Source organism: Grammomys surdaster, unplaced genomic scaffold (assembly GCF_004785775.1).
Source record: "Grammomys surdaster isolate TR1022 unplaced genomic scaffold, NIH_TR_1.0 139, whole genome shotgun sequence".
In the NCBI taxonomy this organism is placed as follows: Eukaryota; Metazoa; Chordata; class Mammalia; order Rodentia; family Muridae; genus Grammomys; species Grammomys surdaster.
In genome coordinates this window covers 9548120-9573642 of record NW_021604597.1, presented here as the reverse complement: position 1 = coordinate 9573642, position 25523 = coordinate 9548120, and the positions used below count along the sequence as shown (strand labels likewise).

The following is a 25523-nucleotide window of genomic DNA, read 5'->3' as shown; positions in this document are numbered from 1 at the left end:
CTGGGAACTGACATGGTGTTTTGCATATAACCACATTTTAATGCTGAGCTACTATTTTTTAATTCTTAGAGATTATCCATGACAATATAATACAGGATAGTAATGGGAATAATAAGTGGATACCTCCACCTGATCAGTAACTAACATTAGAGAAATTAAATATATTTCTCAAATATATGCACTGATCTTTTTGCTAAATTAAATGTAGGATTAAATACAATTCAAATTATAATCATGCTTACTAAACTTCAGATTAAATTACCTACATATATGCTTGATTTATAAGTTTTTTTGTAACCAACTGATATACTTATCTCTTATTCTTAATCCTAAATGTAAATTGAATGGCACTATAAGAGCTCCATGTATCCCTTCTTCTATGTGGTCATGAGTAACTTGAACCCCAACATTTCTAAGCCGTGTGATATAAATAAGACCATCATCTCTTAGGATGTCATGTTCACAAGTGAGGATGTATGTTAATGGCAAACTCTGTAACTGGGAGTCACTGACTAGCAAAGGGGACAGCCTGCTATCCACAAGTGCTGGGTAGAAAGCATTTAGCTTTCCAAGAGTTGGCTCAGTATAAACATGGTTCTTTTTATACTTCTCAGGAAGGAAGTGACTCCAGTTAACAAACTTGAACAGATGACTTGATCCTTTGGGCATGTGTTCATTTCTATGCATAGCCTCGGGCAGTGCTGTGTCTTTAGTCACATATAGGCATGCCAACTTAATTCCTATCTCCCTTGAAAGAAAGGGACCATGTTCATAGTCTTGATGCGATGGCGTCAAGCTGTCGATAAACTGTAGTCCAGGATATAGCAAGGCTTGTGCCTTAATTTTACCTTTGTGTTCTGGATTATTCTGAAGCTGTAAATATAAAAATAATACTCAATAATTTTTACACAAAAGACAAACATATTTATGTTAATAACTCAGGGTAAATAAATTTGTATCATTTGAACACTAGTGATTATTCTCACAATACTTACTGATTCAGAGATGTTAGGGTGTGTCATTCCTCATTCATCGATGTGGAAATAGTGTATGATCTCCTACACATGCAGTTATTCACACTATGATAATAACCAAAACATGATAAGGGAGTCCCAGAGATGATCATAGCATAATTATATCTCAGACTACTCTTTATAAATTGAGGTTTTGAGTGCTTTGTTTTGGTGTGGAGGAAGTGGTGGTGGTGGTGGTGGTGTGTGTTTGTGTGTGTGTGTGTGTGTGTGTGTGTGAGAGAGAGAGAGAGAGAGAGAAAGAGAGAGAGAGAGAGAGAGAGAGAGAGAGAGAGAGAGAGAGAGAGAAATTGAGAGAGAGAGAGAGACAGAGAGAGACAGAGAGAGATTATATTTATCTATACCAGGTTGTTTTGGAACATACTTTTCTCCTGTCTCAGTCTCCCAAGTACTCAGGTCATAGATACGTGTCATTATGCTCTAATTGCTTAAACACACACACACACACACATACACATTATTTGTGTTATGTTTATGAATTATGTATACATACAATATGTACGAGTGAATTTGCAAAATATCTTTAAATATGACATATAAACCTTATACAAATGGAACCTTAACATGTTTAGGAAATGTCAGGACTCATCTAGGAGAGGCTAAGGCTAGCAGATTAACTTCCTAGAGGCAGCCCAGAATTTTTTGCATGTCTTCTGGTAAGTGAGCTCTGAGAGGCAAGACCCCAAGAGTCTTCATTTCAGGATTGCTTCTTGCAGGTGATATGCCTTTCTTGTAATGATGATATAGCCAAAGAATTCATGGGGATTAGCCCACTCTATTGAGCAAATTTCCTGAAGATCAATATAAAGATGAACATTCATACATTAAGGCTGTTTAGAAGAATTAAAGATATTATAGAATTCTTGATTTGATTCAAATAATTTAGGAAGAAAGTTTTAAAAGATGGTTTTGATTGTTTAGCCAGAAAGATACAATCAAGTTAGAATCACAAATAAAATATGGAAACTCCTCATAAAATAGTAAATAAAGGGTACATAATATGGAATACAATGAGCTTTCACCATTACACTAAAATGAAATATCACCTTGAGACAAAATTTGTGATCAAGGAAAAACATTCATTTTATGTCAGATCCAAGGATGAAGCCACAGGTGTACACTATGATAAAGCAAGGACATGTGAAACTGTTGCTTTGAACTTATAATGAGCATATAAAATGAAACACTGCTTTGTGCTTAATATCAACATTCTTATGTAATTCTCTTTTTTAGTAATATTATATTTATGAGGTAATTTTTAAAGAACTTTTGTCTATTAAAAGGTCATAGAAAAGAAGTAAAGTGGTGGCTTGAGGGGTTCTCCCCCCTATCCATCCATCCAAATGTATGCGTGTGACATTCGTGGCTCAGCTTAATACACTAGATGTATATATGTAGATGTCTGTTTGTCTATATGTATGTAGGTAGATATACATTTATGTATGTAAGCATGCATATAAATGTGTATGGAATAGATTAGGACAGGTGGTCAGGTCTGACGAGAGTGTGTATGTGTGTATAAGTGTGTATCTGTGTGTGTGTGTGTGTGCATATTTGCCTCTGTAGAGAATTTTAATTCTAAGAAACCAGTGGATTTTAGCACAAATAGTAATAAAGTTACAGAGTAAGAAACCAGTGCTTATTAAAGCAAAAATAATATTGCAAGGCCAGGAATTATCAGTCTTTGAAGGTCATCTGACATTGTGTTATGTCCAGTAGCATTACTCTAAAAGCCTGGGAAGGCTCCCAGAAAGGAGAACAATTCAATCATGAATCCTACCTTTAGGAAAACACCGGTTGATGTATAAAAATCAAAAACAGTAGGAAAGATGACAAATGATTTGTGCATACAGCCCTGTCTTTTCCAAAAATGGAAATTGTCCTTAGTTTGCAGCTTTAAGAAGATTTCTCCTTCTTCCATTTTCTAGTTATGGGCACTGCAGGAGACAATGTGTAGTGGGTCCCTAATGCTCATTACTCAGTCAGAACAAGTGCTTATGCAGCAGCACCATATCCACAAATGTCTGTCTCTGTAGCCCTCAACAGGGAAGTTCAGGATCCAGTCAGAGTTTTCAAGGCCAAACCCTCATCAAAGGAGTTGAGTTGATAAAATGGAAGGATGAGTTGAAATCTCAAAAGCACATAAGGAAAAGTAACTGACCAATTCCAAAATATGCACACACACACACACACACACACACACACACTAGATGCAAAGTGCTACATGATAAAAAATTTCCTAAGAGATTCTTTTTCATTGTCTATATAAGAAAACTAAAATTTAAAATTTAATTGTCAGAACCACCTAAGACAGGCTGGTTTATGCAATAAAAAAAGGGGGGAGATGTGGAGAGCTTTTGGTGCTACCTGGCAGGAATCTTACTTTGACCAAGGACCAGGAAATGGGCTGCTTGGCAGGAATATGACATTATGCTAGAACAAAGAAGTAATCTCAGGCAGGAATCTAAATCTTAGGCTAGAACAGAAGTAATTATAGGCAGGAATCTAAATCTTAAACTACAATAAAGAAGTAAGCTTCAGGCATGAAAAATGACTGTGGGCTAGGGCAGGGAAGTAGGCTCAGATATTTTGGTCATCCTGATAAGCTCTTAGAAATAGTGATCACAGGAGTGATCATGGGACTCTTTATTGTCCAGTGTGTTCTTTGATTATCTGGGTTTATTGTCTTGCTTGTTTCTTGACTATTTGCATCCATTGTATTGCTAGTTCCTCAACCTAGAACTGACCTTAATACTTGCATGTAATTTAAATGATATAAAAGCAAAAAAGGAGGAGGAGGGATGGGATAGGGAATTAATGGGGGGGGGGGGAAATGGGGAAAGGGGAAAACATCTGATATATATAGAATCTTTTTCAGGTATTCATTTGTACATCCTAGTGACTAGAATTTCTTGCAGCCAGGAATATTTTAGGTAAATTTTCTGCCTTATGTAATCTACATATGAGTGCCTATGGAAAGAAATAGCAAACCTGCCGTCTTACACCCATATAAGCCTGCAGCTCAAACCCTTATATACCTGTTTATTTTAAATAAGTTAAAATGAAATAACATTAAATACTTATATCCTCAGTCATGTTACCCAAATTTCAAGTACTCCTTGACTCTATATGACTAATGGCTACCTTCTTTGGTGGTATGTGGGTGTAGGGGTAAGGGGTACAGAATGCAGTGTGTCAGGAGGATCAGAGAATAGACAGCATGGTACATGGTACCAAAACATTGGCAGATTCAAGTGATAGCTTCTCCACAAGGAAGCAGATGTGACTCCTAATGCATTGGTAGATGCTTCGGGTAGAGCCAAGTACATCCCTGGAGTCCACTGGGCACCTAGTCCCACAGTTCCATGGGACTCCAAGGTCAGTAAATCAACTTACTTGAAAACAGATAAAAACTGAATGAGGAATGTATCATTTTCTACACATTTGTGCACATATATGAGCATGAACCAGTGTACATGCAGATACTCACAGGCACATGTATATGTATTTATATGAAAAATAAAACAGAAATCAAGTGAAAACCAACACACTTTAGGGAAATGGTAAGAATGGGCTTTCTTTGCAGTAGTTCAAATTTCCCCAAGCTTTAAACCAAAAGGAGACAAAAGAAATGTCAGTACATTAATAACTTAAAATTTAAGTGTTAAAGGAAAGAACTCAAGGAAAATAGCAATAATCTGGAATTCAACTTTTACTATTTCTGTGCAGTCCTGATGGGTACCTTTTTCAATACCCATTGTATTAAAGCTACTAAACTTTTACAATAGCAATATCTATCTGTATCTCATAATTTGTGGTCAAATTATTCTTCATTATTAAAATCCTAAAATAGTGGATTCAAATTCACTGAGATACTTCCAGAGTGTCACATAAAAGAATTTCCCATAGATGCTCTGATAACCAGGACATCCAGCTCAGGGCCTTTTGTAAAATAGTAAATATGGAAAACTGTGTTGCCTAAATTAATCTAGGACTGTGGAACAGTTCTGGGAACAGCTATAGAAGTCTTAGTTTTTGTCACTCACCTATCCAAAAGTATCTGAAATTGCAGGGTACAGAATGAATCTATATGAAACTTCTGTTTTTCAACTTTTCCAATAGCCTGCTGTGGGTCACACCAGCCCTTTTTGGGAAAACTGTAGCTATCACAATGGAATATATGCATAGTATTAAATCCTACATATACAGAGACCCTTTGTCTAATTCCATGGCCACCAGAACTGTGGCAGGAAAACACTGCAGTTGAATACCTAAGCTATGTCTCCTCAACGAGAAAGCTTCAGTCTGGCAAAGATGTGATCTGACTATCAAACAATATCTTAAAATGCTTGAATTATTTCTAGATTTTTCTTGTAGGCCACCTCATAGAATTTCATTAGATATTTCAAAGAAATATAGAACCAGGTAGAAAAAGAGTAAACCAAATTTGCTTGTGGTACTTAGTCCAGCTGGCAAAGTGAGATATACAGAATAGAAGTAGGCAAGAAGAAAGCCTGTTGGCACAGAAGCAGCATCAGTGTCAGTGTGCAGCACCGGGACAGAATAGTCAAACATCTCCAGCAACACAACATACCAATTGAGTTGCTGCTGTTGCCAATGTACCTCCACAACTGTCTCCAGAAATACAAATGCGAGCAGGATCTACTCCATACTTTTCAAGAACTGAGTCCTGAAGAAAGAACTTGATCACAAGAACACAGTCTTCAAGGGCAGCTGGGAATGGATACTGAGGAGCAAGCCTGTAACTTAAAAAAAAGAATCAAGCACCATGATTAGACTTATACATAGAATGATCTCTCAGCTTCAACAACAAATGCATTAATAAAATTTGGTCCTTATTTTGAACCTTTAATTTCATCAGTAAACCTAAACTTACTGATAGCTTCTGTTTTAAAACAAGAAGCAGATTCTGGTTTACAGGGTTTCAGGTACTGGTCCTATGGTAAGATGAGTGAGAGAAGATGAGTCTTTACCCTTATAAAGTCTGTAGGTTTCACCAGGTCCTCAGTGAAGTTTGAGACTTAAAAGTGATTCAGGATTATTAGAGAAGTTCCCCAGGAAAATGTAAAATCAGAGAATATGGTATCTGATTTAACATAGGTACATTCACTTTGGAAATTATTTAAGTCAGAATTCTATAAAAATGAAGAATTTCACATGACAACTCTGAAAATTTGAACCAATATTAGAATATTACTTATTTAATAATTATTTAATTATGTAACAATATTAAAAATATTTCTATATATTTAAGTATATCATATTATGTAAATATATTAATGTGTCTTACCAAAATAATATGTTAATTTTATTCTGTGTATGTGTGTTCTGATATAGAAGCACACTTCAATTGAACTATCTTATTATTTTCCTCTATAATTTTAAACCATTAGAATGCTTCAGTTATTTACTCATCAATATAAACAGTATTACTCAGATGGTCCTTGTTTTTATATTTCAAATAGTGCCTTAATGTTTTAAAACAGCTCTCTAAGTAAAGCAAAATTTAAAATATGAATATATATGCCAAGGGAAGTAAGTACAAGTATCTAAAGAAATATAGATTTATTAAAGTAAATGCAACATAATATACCATTTTAAAAGCTTGCATAGAATGATAAATGTGGTAGATTTGGTTGAAATTACAAGAGGAAAGGCAGACCATTCTTAAGATTGTAAGTCATTTATTTCTTAAAATACAAGTAGTTAGTCCTATTTCTTCAAGGAATGGTTATGAGAACATCACTCATCTCTCCAGTAAGTTTACTTGATTCTATTATATTTGTGGCCAAGAAATTTCTTTCATTGTATTCAGCTATGTCCATAATTCTGAAATTTCTGCACTATAGAGTTGGCAGGAAAGATTCACCCTCATGATGAAGGTTTCATAAATATCAAGTGTACCCAGTACATGTTAAAGTAATAGGCACCTTCCTGACTTTGGTGTGTGGTAGAAATGTCAGGCCAAAGTCATGATATATGAAAACTATTATTTGGGAACACTGAAAATATTTATATGCTACCTAAATTGGTCATTTACTGTTACTAAATCCATGGATAATTCTAGCCTTTGTTCTTATTAGTAACTCAAATAAAACACATCCTAAGACTGTCATGAATATATTTTCTAGGTAAAAAATAAACAAATAATTTAAACTTAAACATCAAGACAAAGATTTAGCCTTTTTCTTTCTCTCTTTCTTTCTTTCTTCCTCTCTCTCTCTCTCTCTCTCTCTTTCTTTCTTTCTTTCTTTCTTCTTTTTTGTGGTTTAGTTGACTTGTTTTCTAAACCAAGACTATTTTTGGAAGGCAATGACCATAGTATGTAACATGAAAATTATTATTTTCTTACTCTACTCCCACAACAACAGCGTCAAGCTTGTTTGCTGTCTGTCGGTTCAGTTCATCATAAGCAAACATCTCTGAAATGAAAGAGATAAAACAAAACTGCTTAGTGGATTATCAAGCAGTGGAAACACAGGTAGATCTAAGAATGGCTATAGAAATATGAACTGTGATGAACTGATGACAACTCTAAGAAGAATTAACAATGTAACACCCATATTTTTGAGGTAGTTAATACAGCCAGGAAAAATCTGATTGATCATAATGGAAGATGCTTGTTGTATTTTGCTAACCTACTTTGGGATAAACAGAACAATTTCGTTTTCAAGGGAGTGCTCCATTCAAAAAATGCCATTGGTGCAGATAGGTCCCCATGTATCACTTATCTCTGGGGTCAGTTTCATTAGGAGGAGCAACACTTATAGAAACTATATCAGGCAACATTGCACTCATGATGACCCATAATTAGCAGGAACTATGGACATGGTAAAAATACTTAATTAGCAGTAGACACATTATTTTCAATGTTCTTGGTTGAATTCTGTATTTCTAAAGAGAAGAAAAAGTGTATGTCTTGGATTTCTAACTCCTCAAAAGCATACTTCCTACAACCATGGTTAGAAGAACTTGAACTTAACCAGAATTTTTATTTTCATAAATTCAGATTTTTGCCATAATTGGCATTTTAAAGCTTTGTTAGTCCTAATTTTGTACATTTTAATCTTTTAACATCTTTAATATTATAATAAAATTACATAATTTCTTTTTTACATTTCTCCTTCTGAAGCCTCCTAAATACCTCTCTTTTCTCTCTTTTCAAATTTGTGGTTTGTTTTTCATTAATTGTTGTTACATGCATACATTGTATGTATATGCCTATATATAGTTCTAAATATAACATACTTAGTCTGTATAATGTTACTTGTATTCAGGACTGACCATTTGATATTGGATAACCAATTGATGTGGTCTTCGCTGGGGCAGGTTGTTTCGGCATTTCTTGCTGTCTGTAATTCTTTGTGTACCATTGAGACCTGGTGGGCTACCCCTACTCCACGAACTAAAGCTAGATGTGCTTCTTGGTATAAATTTTTTAAACAACATTTTTATGTTGCCATGAACATAAACACTTACAAAAACATGTTTATATTTAAAAATCCAAAAAAAACTTCGCTTACTTTCTAAAGAAACAATTTCAGTCTTCATTAAAATAAGCAATATCATATTCTTGTATTGAGAATTCTTTATAAAAATGTATTATTAATTAAATTTAATTATTACACACTCATAAGGAGGTAGATAAAAAGAGAGCTAAAATTTGTGATTAACACCTGAGCAGAAAGCAATGTCAAAATTCCTTTTACTTATAAATGGAAACCAATTCACTTTAAAGCATAAAATGGTCTTCATTATAAACACAAATGTAATGACTACTATTAGGTGCTCAAGGAAAGAATGAAATCATGGCAGTAAAAACTGTGATAAGGTCATAAGAAACAAAAGTTCATTTCAGAGTAGCTAAATGCAATTTATTTAATTCTCACATCAAAACAAACAAACTTACTGCAGCTTCCTAAGGTAAAGGCACCACCATGAATGAAAATCACAGCTGGTCTCTGTCTTTCAGATTTTCTTTTGGGTAAATACAGACGAACAGGGATGTCACTGAAGTCTGTGTCAATCACTGTGATGTTTTCATCTGAAACTGGTTTTGTCAGTTGCATTCTCACAAATATGGAAAAAAAGTCTTCATATTTTATAAGACCCATGTGTTCAAACATTTTGGCCTATCAAAACAAAAACGTGAACATTAATTATTTTTGTAACAACAAATGTACACAGAGAAGCAATGTAAAAACGAGTAAGTGATGTGAAGATGCCTTGGGTGTGTTTATCCTTGCTCTGAATTAAGGGAATGTACACAAAGAGGAGGCAGATTGTAAAGGCCTGAGGTTGTAGAGGAATGCTAAAATGCAGTCTTCTGGACATTATAGGATGCTGTACTTGTGACCTCACAGCAGCTGTGGTTGCCTGAACTCTAAGAGTATACCAGTCAACTTTCCGTAGAATCTTTCCATGGTAAGGAGCAATTGGCTAGTGGAGAGTCAATTTCCTGTGAATGTGTGACTCTTAATAGATTACTCTGGCACTTGTAGATGGCCCTATAACCATGCACATAGGGGCGATTTGAACTGTACTCCCTCCCCCTTTTATTAACATGAAATTGAAAGGGAGGTGTGGTGTGGTAGGATCTGAAGAATTTGGATGGGGAGATTGAAGGATAGATTTGATTGTAAAACATTGTACGTATATACAAAATTCTCATAGAAAACGTAAATACATATTAAAATATCATTAAACAAGCTCAAAGACAAATTAATGCAGAAAATGTTTATAATAAATAAGTCAGAGTGGCCATCTTTATTTCACTGATTGAATTATGAGGAATTGCTTAAATGCCAAGCAAAAATAAAAAGAGATATTAATGTGGTTACCTATATAACTGCTACACAAGATTGGTCTCATCCGCTTTTCCTCAGGGCCTTGGCATGGGTCTATGAAGCCCCATAATAACTTTAGGAACTATGGTAAGTCAATGTTTTCTGGGAGAGGTGGTGCCATTTTCTTTAGTGGTATAGACACTGATAATTTACCCTTCTATTAAATATCTCCTCCAATACACCAACATTAAACTAATTAAACCTAGGGGATCTCACAAAGAGAAAGTATGACTGTAAATGAGACTTGTTGAGAGGGTTCCAGCAGAAGGGGAATCATGAGAGAGAAAATTATTATATAAATTTATAAAACTGTCAATAAATTTAAAACATTGATTTCCTTCTTGATTTTCCATAGACCAAATTATCATTTATCAATGTGCTGTTTAGTTTCCAAAATCTTATTTATTTTCTGTAGTTCCTATTATTGTTGATAATCTGCTTTATTACTTTTTGATTCAATAGGATTCAGTGTTATTTCAGTTGTGAGTGGGAGTTGCTTTGAACCCTGATATGTAGTAGATTTTGGACAAAGTGACATGGGGTGCTGAAAGAAAATGTGTTCTTTAGGGTTTGGGTGGGATATGCTGGAGATGTCTTTTGGATTCATTTGATTTATGAGGTCATTTAATGTCTGAATTTCTCTCTTTAGTTTTGTGTGAGTTACCTGTATATTAATGAGAGTAAGGTACTGAAGCCACCCTCTATCTCTGTAGTAGTGTAGGATCCTGAAAGGCAGCCTGGTTTCTGGTCGGGCACAGGCTAGAAATCCCTGGAGACCCAAGGTGATCCTGAGGGGCCCCCAGGTGGGACCTCATATGACTCTAAGAGACAGTAGGCATTTTGCCATCCACTCAGACTCCAGGCTCCTGGCATGGTGCTGCAGCACTCCATAGATTTATGTCTTTCAGTCAACTGCAACGCCCCATCTAGCCCCTCCACAGGTAGACGGCATGACCACAAGTCATTTAGCCTCAAGACAGATCTCCATATTAATGAGATGCCTAAAGGGCAGAAGGATGTAGCCAATTAAGCATTCCTTCCCAGACCCTCCTGCTTGAAAAAGGTATTTAACCTTAGGCCTGCCCTGAGAAAATGAGGTACAGCTTCTCATCTACTTTCCACCATAAAAATAAACATCATAAAACTGCCTTCTTTTCATCGGGATCATCCATGGACCAATGGAGAAGGCCTTTGCCTAAAGAGCCATGTCTAATCTTCCGCAGAAGACCTGTCTTTGTTCCAGCCGAGGTGACCACCAACCCAAGCAAGCCACTGACCGACCACTGAGACAAGCCAAGAACTCTCATCCCTGTGAGTGAGACACAACCAGAGTGCCCTCCCTCTCTCCCCTTCGGCCTCAGGTATATCCAGCCTGTGGACCTCCCATTTTGTTCTCAGCTTTTTCATGATTTCCAGTGACACCTGGATTCCCAAGACCTGAGACCCAGATGGTACCCTGGCTGTCCTACGGTCCCTCCACTCCCCACCCCCACAGCTATCCCGCGATACCTAGAAGCCTTAACCCTGTGGCAGGGCAGACTGGACCCCCATTTACCCAACATAGAAGGGTGGGTCAATCTTTTAGAAATTGTGTGCACCTGTTTGTGACATAAATGTTTAGAAATGTATCATTCTCTTGATTAAGTTTTCCTTTAATGAGTATGAAAAACTAGTTTTGTCTTGAATTCTGATTTCCAGAGATTAGAATAGCCATGCCTACTTGTTTCTTGGTTGTATTTGCTTAGAATAACTTTTCAATCTTTTTACCCTAAAGAATATCTATTGTTGCTGCTGCGATGTGTTTCTTAGAGGAAGCCAAGAGTTGTGTTGTGTTTTCTAATCCTATTTTATTATTTGTTTTGTAACCTATCTGTTAATCTGTTGGGGAATTGACACTATTAGTATTAAGAGTTCTTAGTTTGCCTGGTTGGGCCTCAGTGGGAGAGGATTTTTTAGTCCTTCTGGGACTAGATGTCTGTCCCAAGGTGGGGTGATACCAGAGGTGGAATCTCACCTTCTCCTCAGAAAAGAAGAGGGGTAATGCAAGGAGCAATTTGCAGAGGCAGGATTGGGAGGAGAGGAGGGAGAGGATGCTTCAATCAGGATGTAAGGGGAATAAATTATTGGGGGAAAAAAGAATTTTAGTTCCTGTCATTTTGTTGGGTGATGTTTTCTTAAGCCTCTTTTAATTAACTGTCCAGGATTTATTTATTTGTTCATTCATTCATTCATTCATTCATTCATTGTGCTTTTTTGGATTTGCTTAACATTCTCTTTAGACCAAACTATTCCTTCTGTTACCATCTTTAGAGCAGACTTAGTAGTCTCGTACATCCCTTAAATCATGGAAAGCTTTTCTTTCTTTTGCAGTTATGACTGTTAATAGTTTGGTTTAGTATCTGTGATTTTTTGGAAACTGTAGAATATAAGTTTGGGTTCTTTGGTTTGTAAACTCTCTGTTGAAAATGCCTTGCATTGTTCTGATACACATATCTTTACATGTGGCTTGGTTTGTTTGTTTGTTTGTTGTTTGTTTGTTCACAGCATTCAATATCTTTTTTTGTTTTATAAATTTACTGTTTTATTATATTATGGGGTATTTCTTTTGTTGTCCTGTCTATTTGTTATTTTGTATAATTCTTGTATCTTGATAAACATTATTTTCTTTGGGTTTGGGAATTTTTCTTTTATTTCTTTGTTATAAATATTTTAATATGCATTTGATATGGGTTTCTTGACCTTCTACTATACCCATCCTTCATAAGTTTAGCTTTTTTATAGTGCCTCAGAGTCCATGTATGTTCCATTCTTGGTCCTTCTAAATTTACCATTTTCGTTGATCCTTAACAAAAATATAGCATAATAACTTACAAAATGTTATATATTTTATAAAAATATTTTAGAAAAGTAAGATGGAGCCAAGCCAAACTGCAGGAGATGATAAAAAATATTACATTTTAGTTCATAAAATAGTTAAATACAAGTTTAAAAATCACTACAAAGAATAAACAACTTTGTTCTTTGAAAAGGTAAACAATAATAGTTACATGTAGGTAATAAAATAACAGATTACAAGGCAGTATTTATATAGACTAAAAAGAAATTCATAGAATAAGTTGTCAATTCTTGGAACTTTTATTTTTTAAAAATCTAGAAATGCTACCAAAATGGAAAAATTCCAAAACTGGCACTACCAACAAAAGATGTAATGAATTAAAGAGATTAAAGACCAAAAAAATATGTTGAAGTAATAATCAGTAGTCTCACCAGGAATAAATAGATTCACTGTTGAATTTTACTAAACTATTAACTCTCATAATCAGTATCTTTCAAAAACTTGAGTAGAAGTAACAAAAATCCCTCAGTCTGTATATTCTATTGTATCCTATGGTACAACATAATATGTTTCAAAATATTCTCCACAATAAAAATGGAAGCAGCATTTTTATACTAACTCCATAAACTCAGCACACATACACACACACACACACACACACACACACACACAAACATAAATAATATTTCCCTGTCTAAGAAAAAAGATTTAAAATTTTTGAACTAAAAAAATACACACCAAGCTCAAGACCACATTAACAATATTGTAATTTTAATTTGATTTCATCCTAAGTATAAAGTGCAAATTTAGTTTAACATATGAAAATTGATAAATGCAGCATTCCATATAAACACACTTAAGAACAGAAATATCATTATTCAAATAGATGCAGAAAAAGCATTCTGTAGCTTCATAAACTGTTGCTAAATTTCATGGAAGAATTAGAAAGAGATGAAACAGGAATGTATCACAAGGCAATAAAGGCTACAGAGAATTAATCTGTGGTTACCTGGTACAAAGGTAAGTATGCTTCTTATGAAGTCTGGAATGATGCAGAGATGCTGTTCTTTCCAACCTTTCAATATATTTAGAAAACTTATAGCAAAAAGACAAGAGAAAAAAAAAGCAAAAGGAATACAAATAATGAACTCTGGAATGGGGGTAGCTCTGTGGGGAATACGAGAGTTCAAATATTCAATATCATGTAAATATCTAAAGAATGTTAAAAATGAGCTGTAACTCCAGACCTCAAAAGGCAAAACCATGTGACTAAAAGCAACTACCTAAGACTAGTCAAAACAGGAACTCCTGGTGCAATGAAATATTCTCAACAAATAAAGTAAGGAACACTCTAGAAAGCATGCAGTGTTGATTTTAGTTTGTTTGATTTTGTTACTGTTGTTGTTTTGATCCTAGACTACTGCATTCAAAAGAATACTTGCCATTTTTCTGAAAATTATGTAACATTTTCCTTTCTGGCAAAATAAGATTCTATTGTGTGCATTTAAGCATTTTCATTATCCACTCATTTCTTGGTGAACATTTACGATTAATTCATTCCATTGCTGTTGTGAATTAAGAAAGCAGTAAACATAGATTGGTTATATATCTTTTTTAAGGATATGGAATACTTCCATCACAAATCCTATAATATTACAACTGATTTATATGGTAGCTATATTTTCCAGAAATAGAAAAATTATCATAAATTTTGTAAGGGGATACAAAAGATGTCAAATGTATAAATCACAGGAAATATACACAAAAACTGATACATGGGATAATAGAAAATGAAAGAGACACTGAACACTTCAAGAAACTATCTGTAGAGTGAAAAAAAAACAGCCTAGAGAGTGGCAAAAGACATTAACAACTATGTACTCGGAGAGGGAGTATTAGCTATAACATAAAAAACTGAAAATATTAACTACTGAAGAGCAAAACTTCCAATAAATAAATGCAAAAATCAAATGAAGGGATGGTTCTCAAAAGAAGCAAGAATAATGGTTAATAAATATATGAAAATACTATAACATCTTTGACTACTAGAGAAATGAAAGTTAGAACTCTTTGAGATTTTTATCTCCTATAAACAGAACACCTAACATCAAGAAAACAAATAAAAACAAATGCTGGCAAGGATGTGGGGAAAAAAGAACACTGGCACTGTTACATAATTATATTATGAGCAGCCACTGTGGAAAGCCCAGTGAGAGTCCCTACAAACACAACTAGATCCTCAACACCCCAATACCCATGTCTAGATTCCTATGTATACCAAATGGACTAGAAAGTCTTACCACAGAGAAACTTGAATATCTGTGTATATTGATGCACTACTCATAGTGATTAAGTGATAGCACATAAATAGATACTATGATATGCAAAGAAATTGTATATATGTATAATACAGTTTAATTTAAATGTAATGAATTAAGAAATTAGGAAAATATTCCCAGGGAGACCCCCATTCTCCTGCTACCTCTCATTTACCTCCGTCAGACTCCTGAACCATACAGTTCAGTGTCCCTTCCCCCCATGCATCTATCACTCTCTGTCTGAGCCCCACTGTCCTTCCAGTATGCACCTCTACCTGAACTCACCTCCCGCACAGCCTACCTATCTCACAGGAGGTCCACCATAATCAGGAACATGGGTAAGATCCGTGCCCCAATACCCATGCCAACTGGAACCCCCCACAGAGCCCAGCAGACACAGGATCTATACCTTTATACCTGAGTCCAATCATCCTTCCAGTCTACACTTCCACCTGAACCCTTAACAGATCAATGTGCCTGCCCCCAGGACCCCAAAGCCAGCCTGTTTCCCAGGAGGGCCACAGGAACACAGGAAACTTGTTCTAACCAGGACCACAGGAGGCATGACATAACCAAAGACAGCACTGCCTACCTCCCAGGAGGTCTAAGATAGTATGAAAGCTGGGTCCAACTGGCTCAAATGATTACCTAAGAATGTGTATGCATGAATATGATACGAATTTATGTGACTTTAATCCATGTTTCACTGGGTGGCTTTAGCTCCTTTGTCAAAGATCAAGTGACCATAGATGTGTGGGTTCATTTCTGAGTCTTCAATTCTATTCCATTGATTTACCTACCTGTCTCTGTACCAATACCATATAGTCTTTATCATTATTGCTCTGAAATACAGCTTGACGTCAAGGATGGTGTTTCCCAAAGAAGGTCTTTAATTGTTAAGAATAATTTCACTATCCTGGTTTTTTTGTTATTCCAAATGAATTTGCAAATTGCTCTTTCTAGCTCTATGAAGAATTGAGTTGTAATTTTGATGAGGATTGCACTGAGTCTGTAGATTGAGTCAGAATGGCTAAGATCAAAAACTCAGATGACAGCAGATGCTGGTGAGGATGTGGAGAAAGAGGAACACTCCTCCATTGCTGGTGAGACTGCAAGCTGGTACAACTACTTTGGAAATCAGTCTGGTGGTTCCTCAGATAATTGGATGTAATACTACCTGAGGATCCAGCTATACCACTCCTGGGTATATATCCAAAAGATGTTCTAACATATAAAAAGAACACATGCTCCACTATGTTCATAGCAGCCTTATTTATAATAGCCAGAAGCAGAGAAGACCCTGGTTGTTCTTCAACAGAGGAATACAGAAAGTGTGGTACATTTATAAGATGGAGTACTACTCTGCTATCAAAAACAATGACTTTATGAAATTATTAGGCAAATGGATGGAACTAGAAAATATCATCTTGAGTAAGGTAATCCAATAACAAAAGGACATACAAGGTATGCATTCACTGATAAGTGGATATTAGCCCAAAAGTTCAGAATACCCAAGATACAACTCACAGACCACATGAAGCTCAAGAAGAAGAAAAATCAAAGAGTGGATACTTCAGACCTTCTTAGAAGGGGGAAACAAAATACTCATGGGAGGAAATACAGGGGCAAAGTGTGGAGCAGAGACTGAAGGAAAAGCCACCCAGAGACTACCCCACCTGGAAATCCATACCATATACAGTCACCAAACCTAGACACTAGTAGATGCCAAGAAGTGCTTGCTGACAGGATCCTGATATAGCTGTCTCTTGAGAGGCTCTGCCAGAGCCTGAAAAATTCAGAGGTAGTTGCTTGCAGCCAACCATTGGACTGAACAAGGGGTTCCCCAATGAAGGAGTTAGAGAATGGACTGAAGGAGCTGACGGGGTTTGCAGCCCCATAGGAAGAACAACAATATCAACCAACCAGACCCACCCCCAGAGATCCCAGGGACTAAACTACCAATGAAAGAGTACACATAGAGTGACCCATGGCTCCAGTCACAGTCACACATGTAGCAGAGGATGGCCTTGTCCAGCATCAATGGGAGGAGATGCCCTTGGTCCTGTGAAGGCTCGATGCTCCAGTGTAAGGGAATGCCAGTGCAAGGAGGTAGGAGTGGGTGGTGGGGGAGAACCCTCATAGAAGCAGGGGGATGGAATAGGGGGTTTCTAGAGGGGAAACGGGGAAGGGGATGACATTTGAAATGTAAATAAAAGAAATATCCAACAAAAAATAATCCATATTTGCTTGTGTAAAAATTTTTTTCTTCTGTGAATATGATTCTCTTCTCCTGGTTAAATAGTTTATTGCTCCAAACTGCCTCCTAGCCTGACAAGTGTGAGGCATCTGGACAAAAGGGAAAAGGCTCCTGCAATGCTTTACTTAACACATTGCTATTTTATGATGAGGTGCCAAATGACAGAGACTGCAGTTTCTGCCCTCAAAGGGACACAGGCAGATCAGCAACAGTAGCAAAGCTAGTTAGACTTAGACAGGTAAAGATTTTATTATTATACAGCAACCATAAATATCTCATAAGTCCAAATCTTACCACTGCCTACATTCTTCCCCCGCCACTGCCTCAAGAAGAACTAAGAACAAGAAAGAAGAACAACTGATACTAGCCCCCAGCAAAAGATCTGTATGATAATTTCAAGTCCCTGAAGAAATAAATTGAAGAAGATATTAGAAGACAGAAGATCTCTTATGCTCATGTAGGATTAGTAGGATTAACATATTAAAATGGCCATCTTTCCAAAAGCAATATACAGATTCAATTCAATCCGCAATAAAATTACAACACATTTCTTCACAGACATGGAAAGAGAAATTCTCAACATCATATGGAAAAACAAAACCCCAGGAAAGCCAAAACAATCTTGAACAATAAAAGAATTTGGGGAGGAATCATCATTCCTTACCTCAAGCTGTACTACAGAGCAATAGTGATAGGTGATAGAAGCATGCAGATCTCTGAGTTCAAGATCAGTCTACAGAGCAAATTCCAGGACAACCAAGCTTAGGTAGTGAAGGAGTTGGAGAACAGAAAGCTGGTAATAATGTAATAGAAAAAGGGGTTGTGTTCCAGCCTCAGTAAGCAGCAGAACCTGGCAGCTTCAGCCGTGTTCCTCTAGTTTTAGAGTGAGGAATAGGAAGGACTACTTGGACAATTGATGCTTATTAGATGGGGGTAAGAAATTAATGGTTGTTAAGAAGAGACCAGCATCACTAAAGTAAAGTCTTCTAGGAAAATTTTTATGAGAGTACAAAGAAGCTGTGTTCCAGAGATAGCCAAGGTTGTAGCTCATGCTGCAACTGGACTTGGTAATGTATAAGAATTGCCCACGCATGTATGGTTTTGAAGGCATAAAGAGGTCACGAAGAACAGCTGAGGCTCATCACTGTGAGAGGCCAGGGAAAGCCATTGTTGAAGATGCAGCTTCATTTTCAGTTGATTGCCCAGGATCAAAGTAGTCATGCAAAAATGTTGAGGCTTGATAACATGACAAATGCCTTTGAGAGGTTATTGGTGAAGCCTAGTTGCAGTGGAAGACTTCAGTGTGTTGCAGATGCCAGTACCAAGAACAGCAGCAGCAGTGGAGTAGAGTCAACCAGGCCTAAAGTGTTACAGAAGGCAGAGCTGGATAAGAGCCCTTTTGAAAAGCCAAGAAGATCATGTTTGTATCCCAAACATTGGAATAAGAAGCTGTAAAGTTGAAGTTTGCCTGAGAGACCCAAACATGTTAGAGATACCAGAGCTATGGCATACCTGCTGAGGAAAGCTACCAACAAGGAGTAGACCAGCCCAGGAGAAAGAAGTTTGTTCCAATCAACAAAGATAAAAGGAATTGGAGATCTGAAGAGTACTTTGACATCAGACATAGAGGTGTATAGTTTAGAATTTTCCCAGCTACACATTGGGTTTTTTTGGTCCAATATTTCTTCACTATGATATTTTGAAATTGTAATATATATCCTGCTATGTTTAGGGTCTGCTTTTTGATGGAATGAGTCTTAGAAAAGACTTAACTTTGGACTTTTAATATTAGTGAGACTTTTATAAACTATGGGGACTTTGGAAGTTGGACTAAATGTATTTTTATTATGCTACGGCTAAGTGTGGCCCCTATAGAGTCATATGCTTAATCACATCTATGGGGGCTAGGAAGTGGAATGTGGTAGTTTGAATATACTCGGCCTAGCGAGTGGCACTATTAGGAGGTGTGGCCTTGTTCGAGTATGTGTGGCCTTCTTGGAGTGTGTCGCTGTGGGAGTGGGCAATGAGAGCCTCCTCCTAACCAGGTGGGAGCCAGTCTTCTCCTGTGCTAAGACATGACCTAACACCTTTCTTATTCTGATAATTAGTTTCTACACTTACTAGTACTAAGGAAAGGAAGTAAAAGGATATTTAATAATTTTCGATTGTTTTAAAAGGCATGCTACAAATCAAACACAAGTCCTCTATAAAAGACCAAATACTCTCAAGTGCTGAGTCACCTCTCAATGAGAACTTAAGGGACACTTTGGACCCTTAAGAATAAAGAAATACAAGTCTTACAGGTGCATAATGCCAAGAAATTCTTGTTGTATACACATTTAAAATTTTTAAATGTTACAATTATTAAAAATTACCTTTAAAACTAGCCTAAACAATTTTTAATTGCTCTATTTATAAACTGTTTTACTTACTCTCTGAACTTAATTTTACCAGTGGGAATAATAACAGTGATCCATTCAAAGCAGAATACAAGAGGTTAAATACTTAAGATAATTGAAGTAGTGAGTAATTGAGTAGTTATTTACTAGTAAATAACTCAGTGGCTTTTAACATAGTAACTGCATGTTAAAATATCAGTTTTAGGGCCCATAGACTCATAAACTGGACTGACCTGATAGTCCCCTTCCTGAAGACTAGCTTACATGGTATTAGAAGACATCATGCAAGTTTCCAAAGAGAGGGGGAACTAACATTCCCTACCTAGCTTTGATGACTATGAATCACATAAACAACCAGCATGTCATTATTATCCTAAAGGTGAAGTAGTGTCAAATATACTTTGGTTGTAACCAACAGCTCTCTAAATGGACTTAAGACATTTCTTTTTTAAAAAATTTTTATTGGATATTTTATTTATTTAGTATACAGATGTCACCCCCTCTCCTCATTATGCTCCCTAAAACCACCTATTCCATCCCCCCTCCTCCTTTATGCCTTTATACCATTTTAATTACATGCATGTATTAAGGTCAGTTCTAGATTGAGGGTCTACAACACAATAGATGCAAATAGTCAAGGAACAAGCAAGACAATAAACACAAATAGTCAAAGAAAAAGCAAGGCATTAAGCCCAATTACATGAACTTACATGATAACTTACATGAATTACATGATAACTGTTTCTAAGGGCTTATCAGGATGACCAAAGTATCTGAGCTTACTTCCCTGTCCTAGCACAAGGTTATTTTCATGTCTGAAACCTACTTCCTTGTTCTAGCCTAAAATTTAGAATACTGTCTGAAATTACTTCTTTGTTCTAGCCTAAAATTTAGATTCCTGCGTAAAATTACTTCTTTGTTCTAGCCTAGGGTTTAGATTCCTGCCTGAAATTACTTCTAGCCTAATGTCATATTCCTGACAAGCAGCCCATTTCTTTGTCCTTGGCTCATGTCAGACTCTTGCCAAGCAACCCCAAAGTCCCTCTGCCTCTCCCCCTTTTTTTATTTCATTAACAAGACTGAGCCTTTCTTAGGTCATTCTGACAAGAATGCCTTTCTTACCTGTCATGGAATATGCAGTATTAAAAGCAATTCACTTATGTCTTAGGTTGGTAAGGCTCTGTGCAGAATCTTACCCATCCTTGGCTTGCCAACCTGTTAATTTAATAATTTTATCTGGGGTATCATTTTCAGGTACAAGACATGGACTTTAGCTGTCAATATGTTGATGTTGTTAAAGAAAAGCTTAAACATGATGGGCAGGAATAAAAGTTGTCCCAGGACAAAAAGGGCGATTTAGGACTTTCTTAACAAGAAGAAAACCATGCCCAGTATTGAAAAATCTATCTAACTACTCAATGACAGTGAATTTTAGTCATTGGAGAAGAATCTACAACCAGTAATTTACTAAATCAGCATAATCCCAACAATCTATAATATTTATATCTAGAGGTAAGTATAATATCCAACCCTTGTCAAGGAAATTTTATTCCTTGCAACAGAGACCCTACAGAAAACCACAATCAATGTTAATGGAAAGTTTTAGAGCCAAGTTCCAATGGATACACATACAAAACACTCCCAATCTAAACAACAACAACAAAAATACTCCCAATCTAAGCTCAAAGAACATTTCAGAAGAGCTGATGTAAAGACCATAAAAGCCAGAAGGTCAGGGAACTTTGCTGTGAGAGTGTGTCTCCTACTGATATCAGAAGCTGAACCCATAAAATCTCACCATCATGATATACCAAACTGGAGCTGAACAAGGATGACAGTAATGAATATACTAAAATGAACAGGGAAAAGCCATGAGGCCTCAGCTCTACCCAAAGAACTATAGAAAACTGAAGAATGTTGGGATTCAGAGAGGTGATCATCCCCAGGGAAGAGCACATCAGTTGGCTACCTAGTGACAAACAGCCCTAAAAACATATGATGAGGAGCATTATATAGAATGAACAGTTTAAATATAGGAATATGTTTATATATACACAATATGCATACAAAAACAGTTAATAAAGAGAGACTATGAATTTAAAGGAAACTATTGAGGGGTATAATGGAGGATTTAAGAGGAGAAAAAGGAAAGAAAAATAATCATTAATTAAAATGTGAAAAAATATTTTATCATCAAAGATAACCACAAAGATAATTTTTAATCAATAAAATGTGTCATTTTTTTCTTAATTTATATAAATGTAAGTTTTGATTTACATCCTTCTTAGGTCCAATCATGGAATACATACTCTTTCAACATTAAGTAATAATTGATATGGTTCAATATCTTATTAAATGATGTTTAGCAATATATACTCTCCTCACACAATGATATAGTTATATACTAAATAATTTTTATGATTAGAAAAAAATGATACAAAGAGAAATTAAATAAGCTCTTAGGATATAGCTGGATTCATGTGGTTTTGCCTATTGTATATTTTATACAATTTGAATGTATTAATGCTGAGACTTAATTTTCCATGCCATTGTAAAGAATCTGTGAGTTATGCTTCCATAACATATTTAAATTTTACTTCTCATGGGGCTGGAGAGATAGCTTAGTAGTTAAGAATACTGGTCTTCCAGGGGACATAGTTTCAATTCCCAGCATCCTCATAATGATTCATAGCTATCCATAACAGCAGTTCCATGGGACTGGACATCCCCTCTTCAGACCTCTTCGATAACTGGTATACATTATTTCACATAACTCATACATGCAAAAACTCATGTACATAAAGTTTAATATATAAATTTAAAATATCTAAATAAAATCTAAGGAATTGTGATTTATTATAATGCAGTAACAATATTCAAAGACATATCACCTGAACTCCAGATAGAAACTTGTCAATCAGCCAGGCGGTGGTGGCACATGCCTTTAATCCCAGCACTTGGGAGGCAGAGGCAGGTGGATTTCTGAGTTCGAGGCCACCCTGGTCTAAAGAGTGAGTTCCAGGACAGCCAGGGCTACACAGAGAAACCCTGTCTCGAAAAACCAAAAAAAAAAAAAAAAAAAAGAAACTTGTCAATCACTAGGATCATTTAATTTATTCATATTTTATTCATACATGTACAGGTAAAAGCAAAAGCATAAATATGCTACTTGTGACATTTTTATTTTTCATTTAAAAAATCAGAAATTCAAACTCCAAGATTATACTTTTTAGAATACATTCATAGTCAAGAAAAATTAGTATTAGCTATTTTGAAGCTTTACAGTACATGAGCTACTTAATAAAAATAATGTATTAATTCTTTATAATCCTAGAATAGTATTTGTCCATTCCCTTTCTCCGATATTGTGGAGTAAACAAAGGTAGATGTTAGAAATTGCAGGAGAAATAAACGAGATCAAGGGTGACTCAGTAGACTTTGAAATTGTGAAACTGTGTTAGGTGTTATGGTGCTTAGTTTAAACTGGCAGTTGGACACAATCTAGAGCTTAAAAGAGATTATCAATAAGGGATGTCTAAATCAGCTTGTTCTGTGGTCATGTGTTTGTGTGTGGTAGTATTTTGATTATATCAGTATATGTAGGAAGCTGTAGCATTAAAGTGGGCAGCACCATTTCCCGGACTCTGCAAGAATAGAGAAAGCTGAATACCAAGCATGCACACATTTCTCTCTGTTCTTGATTGTGGATGTGATGTGTCTAGCATTTTCAAGGGATCCTGCCAAGATTTGTCTTGTGATGAGTTGAAAATAAGACAGTTGTTCATCACTGGAACTTGTCTATCTCTTTTGCAACATAAGAAACATCATCCTTACCTACCAAACCTTGCTGTCTTCTCTGATCATGCATTATCTACTTCTATCTTCTCCATAAATTTTCCTATTGTCACTATATCCATAAGGCTCCCAGATAGAAATATATTTTGGTAAAATGAAACATGGTGTATTGTCTGCAATAAGCCTGACTTTAGGCACTGCCATAATAAAATCTGAACCCTAGCAGCATATACATAAAGATAGACAGCAGCACTCATGGGGGTCAAGATGCTATGTGGGTCTCTGATTTGTCAGAGCATATGTGTCATCTAACACAGTTTCTGTTTCAAAACAAATTCTCTTCTACTTATAAGAACATAATAAAGGTTTCTGGGGTAATACCAAATATGGAATGTTACAAAAGAATAATTAATGTGAAAGCAGACAGGAAAGCCAGCTGTTTCCCTTAAACAAATGTGTTTCAGAGATCTAAGAAAATGGAAAAGGACATTTTCCTGTTACTAAAGTATATTTTTATGCTAAAACAAATATACCACTGTATTAAATTGCAATAATCTTCTTCATCATCATTAGTGAGTTAGTTACTAGCACAGTTAAGAATGACAGTTGAAAACCTCTTTGGCGTTTACTAAAACAAGGAATGTGCATAATTCCTGAGAATAGGAAATTGAATTATCCAAAGGAGAAAAATAGTAGATGGTAAAATATACATAGAAATGCTATAATATAATGGACATTATATAATATAACATCATAATATATAATATAACATCAGTTCATAAGTATATAAGATCTTAGGTTTTCAGAAAAGCATTTAATACATTTAAACTTCTTTAAAAATACTCAAATGTTGCTTTAGACAACACGAGTTATTTTATTCTGATGCCAATATATGATAGTTGTTTAGTTTAGAAATAGCACTTAGAAAACATGTGCCCCTCTCTTTGTGTACATTCAATTAAACATGTTAAAAAAATTAACTAAAACATTAAGATTTTTTGACTATTCAGAGTACCACAAAAGAAAATCAAAGTCTATTTGAAATTACTATTGAAGTATTATAAATTAGGAAATATTTTCATAAATATTTGTAACAAGGCCTCCGTGATCCCCAGAAAATGGTTTTAAAACATTGTGTTAAATTCACAAAGAATTTATAAAATATTATATTAAAATATATTACCATAAATGACAACATTTTCATCACAGCATCCAGAAACTGAACTTTCCTGCGTTCTTCAATGTTTTCAGGAATTGGTATATAAATACAATAAGCAAAGAGAATGCAAAACAACCCAAAGCACAGAGTTTTGTATCCCATTGTACGTCTTTCTTTAACTTCTGTGCAGTGATGAGTGTCATCCTACACACAGACTACTAAATATTATGTCAAAGGGCTTAAGCAAAGTCTTTGACATGCAACAATCATTTAGCAATATTCACCTGTAGAGGCCATATAATTATAATGGTTTTGTAATTACATGGCTAGTGAACAAAATTTATTATCACATATCTAAATATTAAACAACATTATGATAGCAGCTGTCTGTTCCTTCTTAACCATACAGTGTCAACAAAGCATAACGAAGTAGAACTCTTGCCAGAGCATACAAATGAGAAGGAAATACTATTTTACAAATATTTTTAAATATGCTGTACATATACAGGGTCTCCACAGTTTCAAGGATGAGGCAGGGAAGAATGTCCCAACAATAAGTAGAAGTGAACTTCCACCCCTAATCAAGATACTATCTGCAATTGGCATCAATGTTGCAAAATAAAATATAGTTTCTTTCAATGGAGTCTAATTGGTTATATTAATCACACTTAAAAGTAGACCTCATGTTTAGCAGGAGATGGTAAACACAAAATGAGACTGATGGCAGTTTTGCAAACTTTTTTGTCTGAATATTACTTTATTTGAGCATATCACTCTGTTGCTGGGTTATTATGATTTGTGAATTTGTGGTATTCTGTTTTGTTTCTCTCTCTCTCTCTCTCTCTCTCTCTCTCTGTGTGT

At 35.6% G+C, this 25523-nt stretch overlaps 1 protein-coding gene across 1 annotated transcript; it reads right to left on the bottom strand.

The window, feature by feature from the left end:
* Positions 1 to 215: 215 nt before the first annotated feature.
* LOC114617962 (arylacetamide deacetylase-like 2) lies at positions 216 to 24851 on the bottom strand. The gene is made up of 5 exons (XM_028763648.1): positions 24687 to 24851; positions 8962 to 9184; positions 7405 to 7474; positions 5626 to 5797; positions 216 to 873 (listed from the first exon to the last, which is right to left on the bottom strand). The coding sequence occupies exons 1-5, from the start codon at positions 24822 to 24824 to the stop codon at positions 280 to 282; spliced, it is 1197 nt and encodes a 398-aa protein (XP_028619481.1). The 5' UTR covers positions 24825 to 24851; the 3' UTR covers positions 216 to 279.
* Positions 24852 to 25523: the final 672 nt, after the last annotated feature.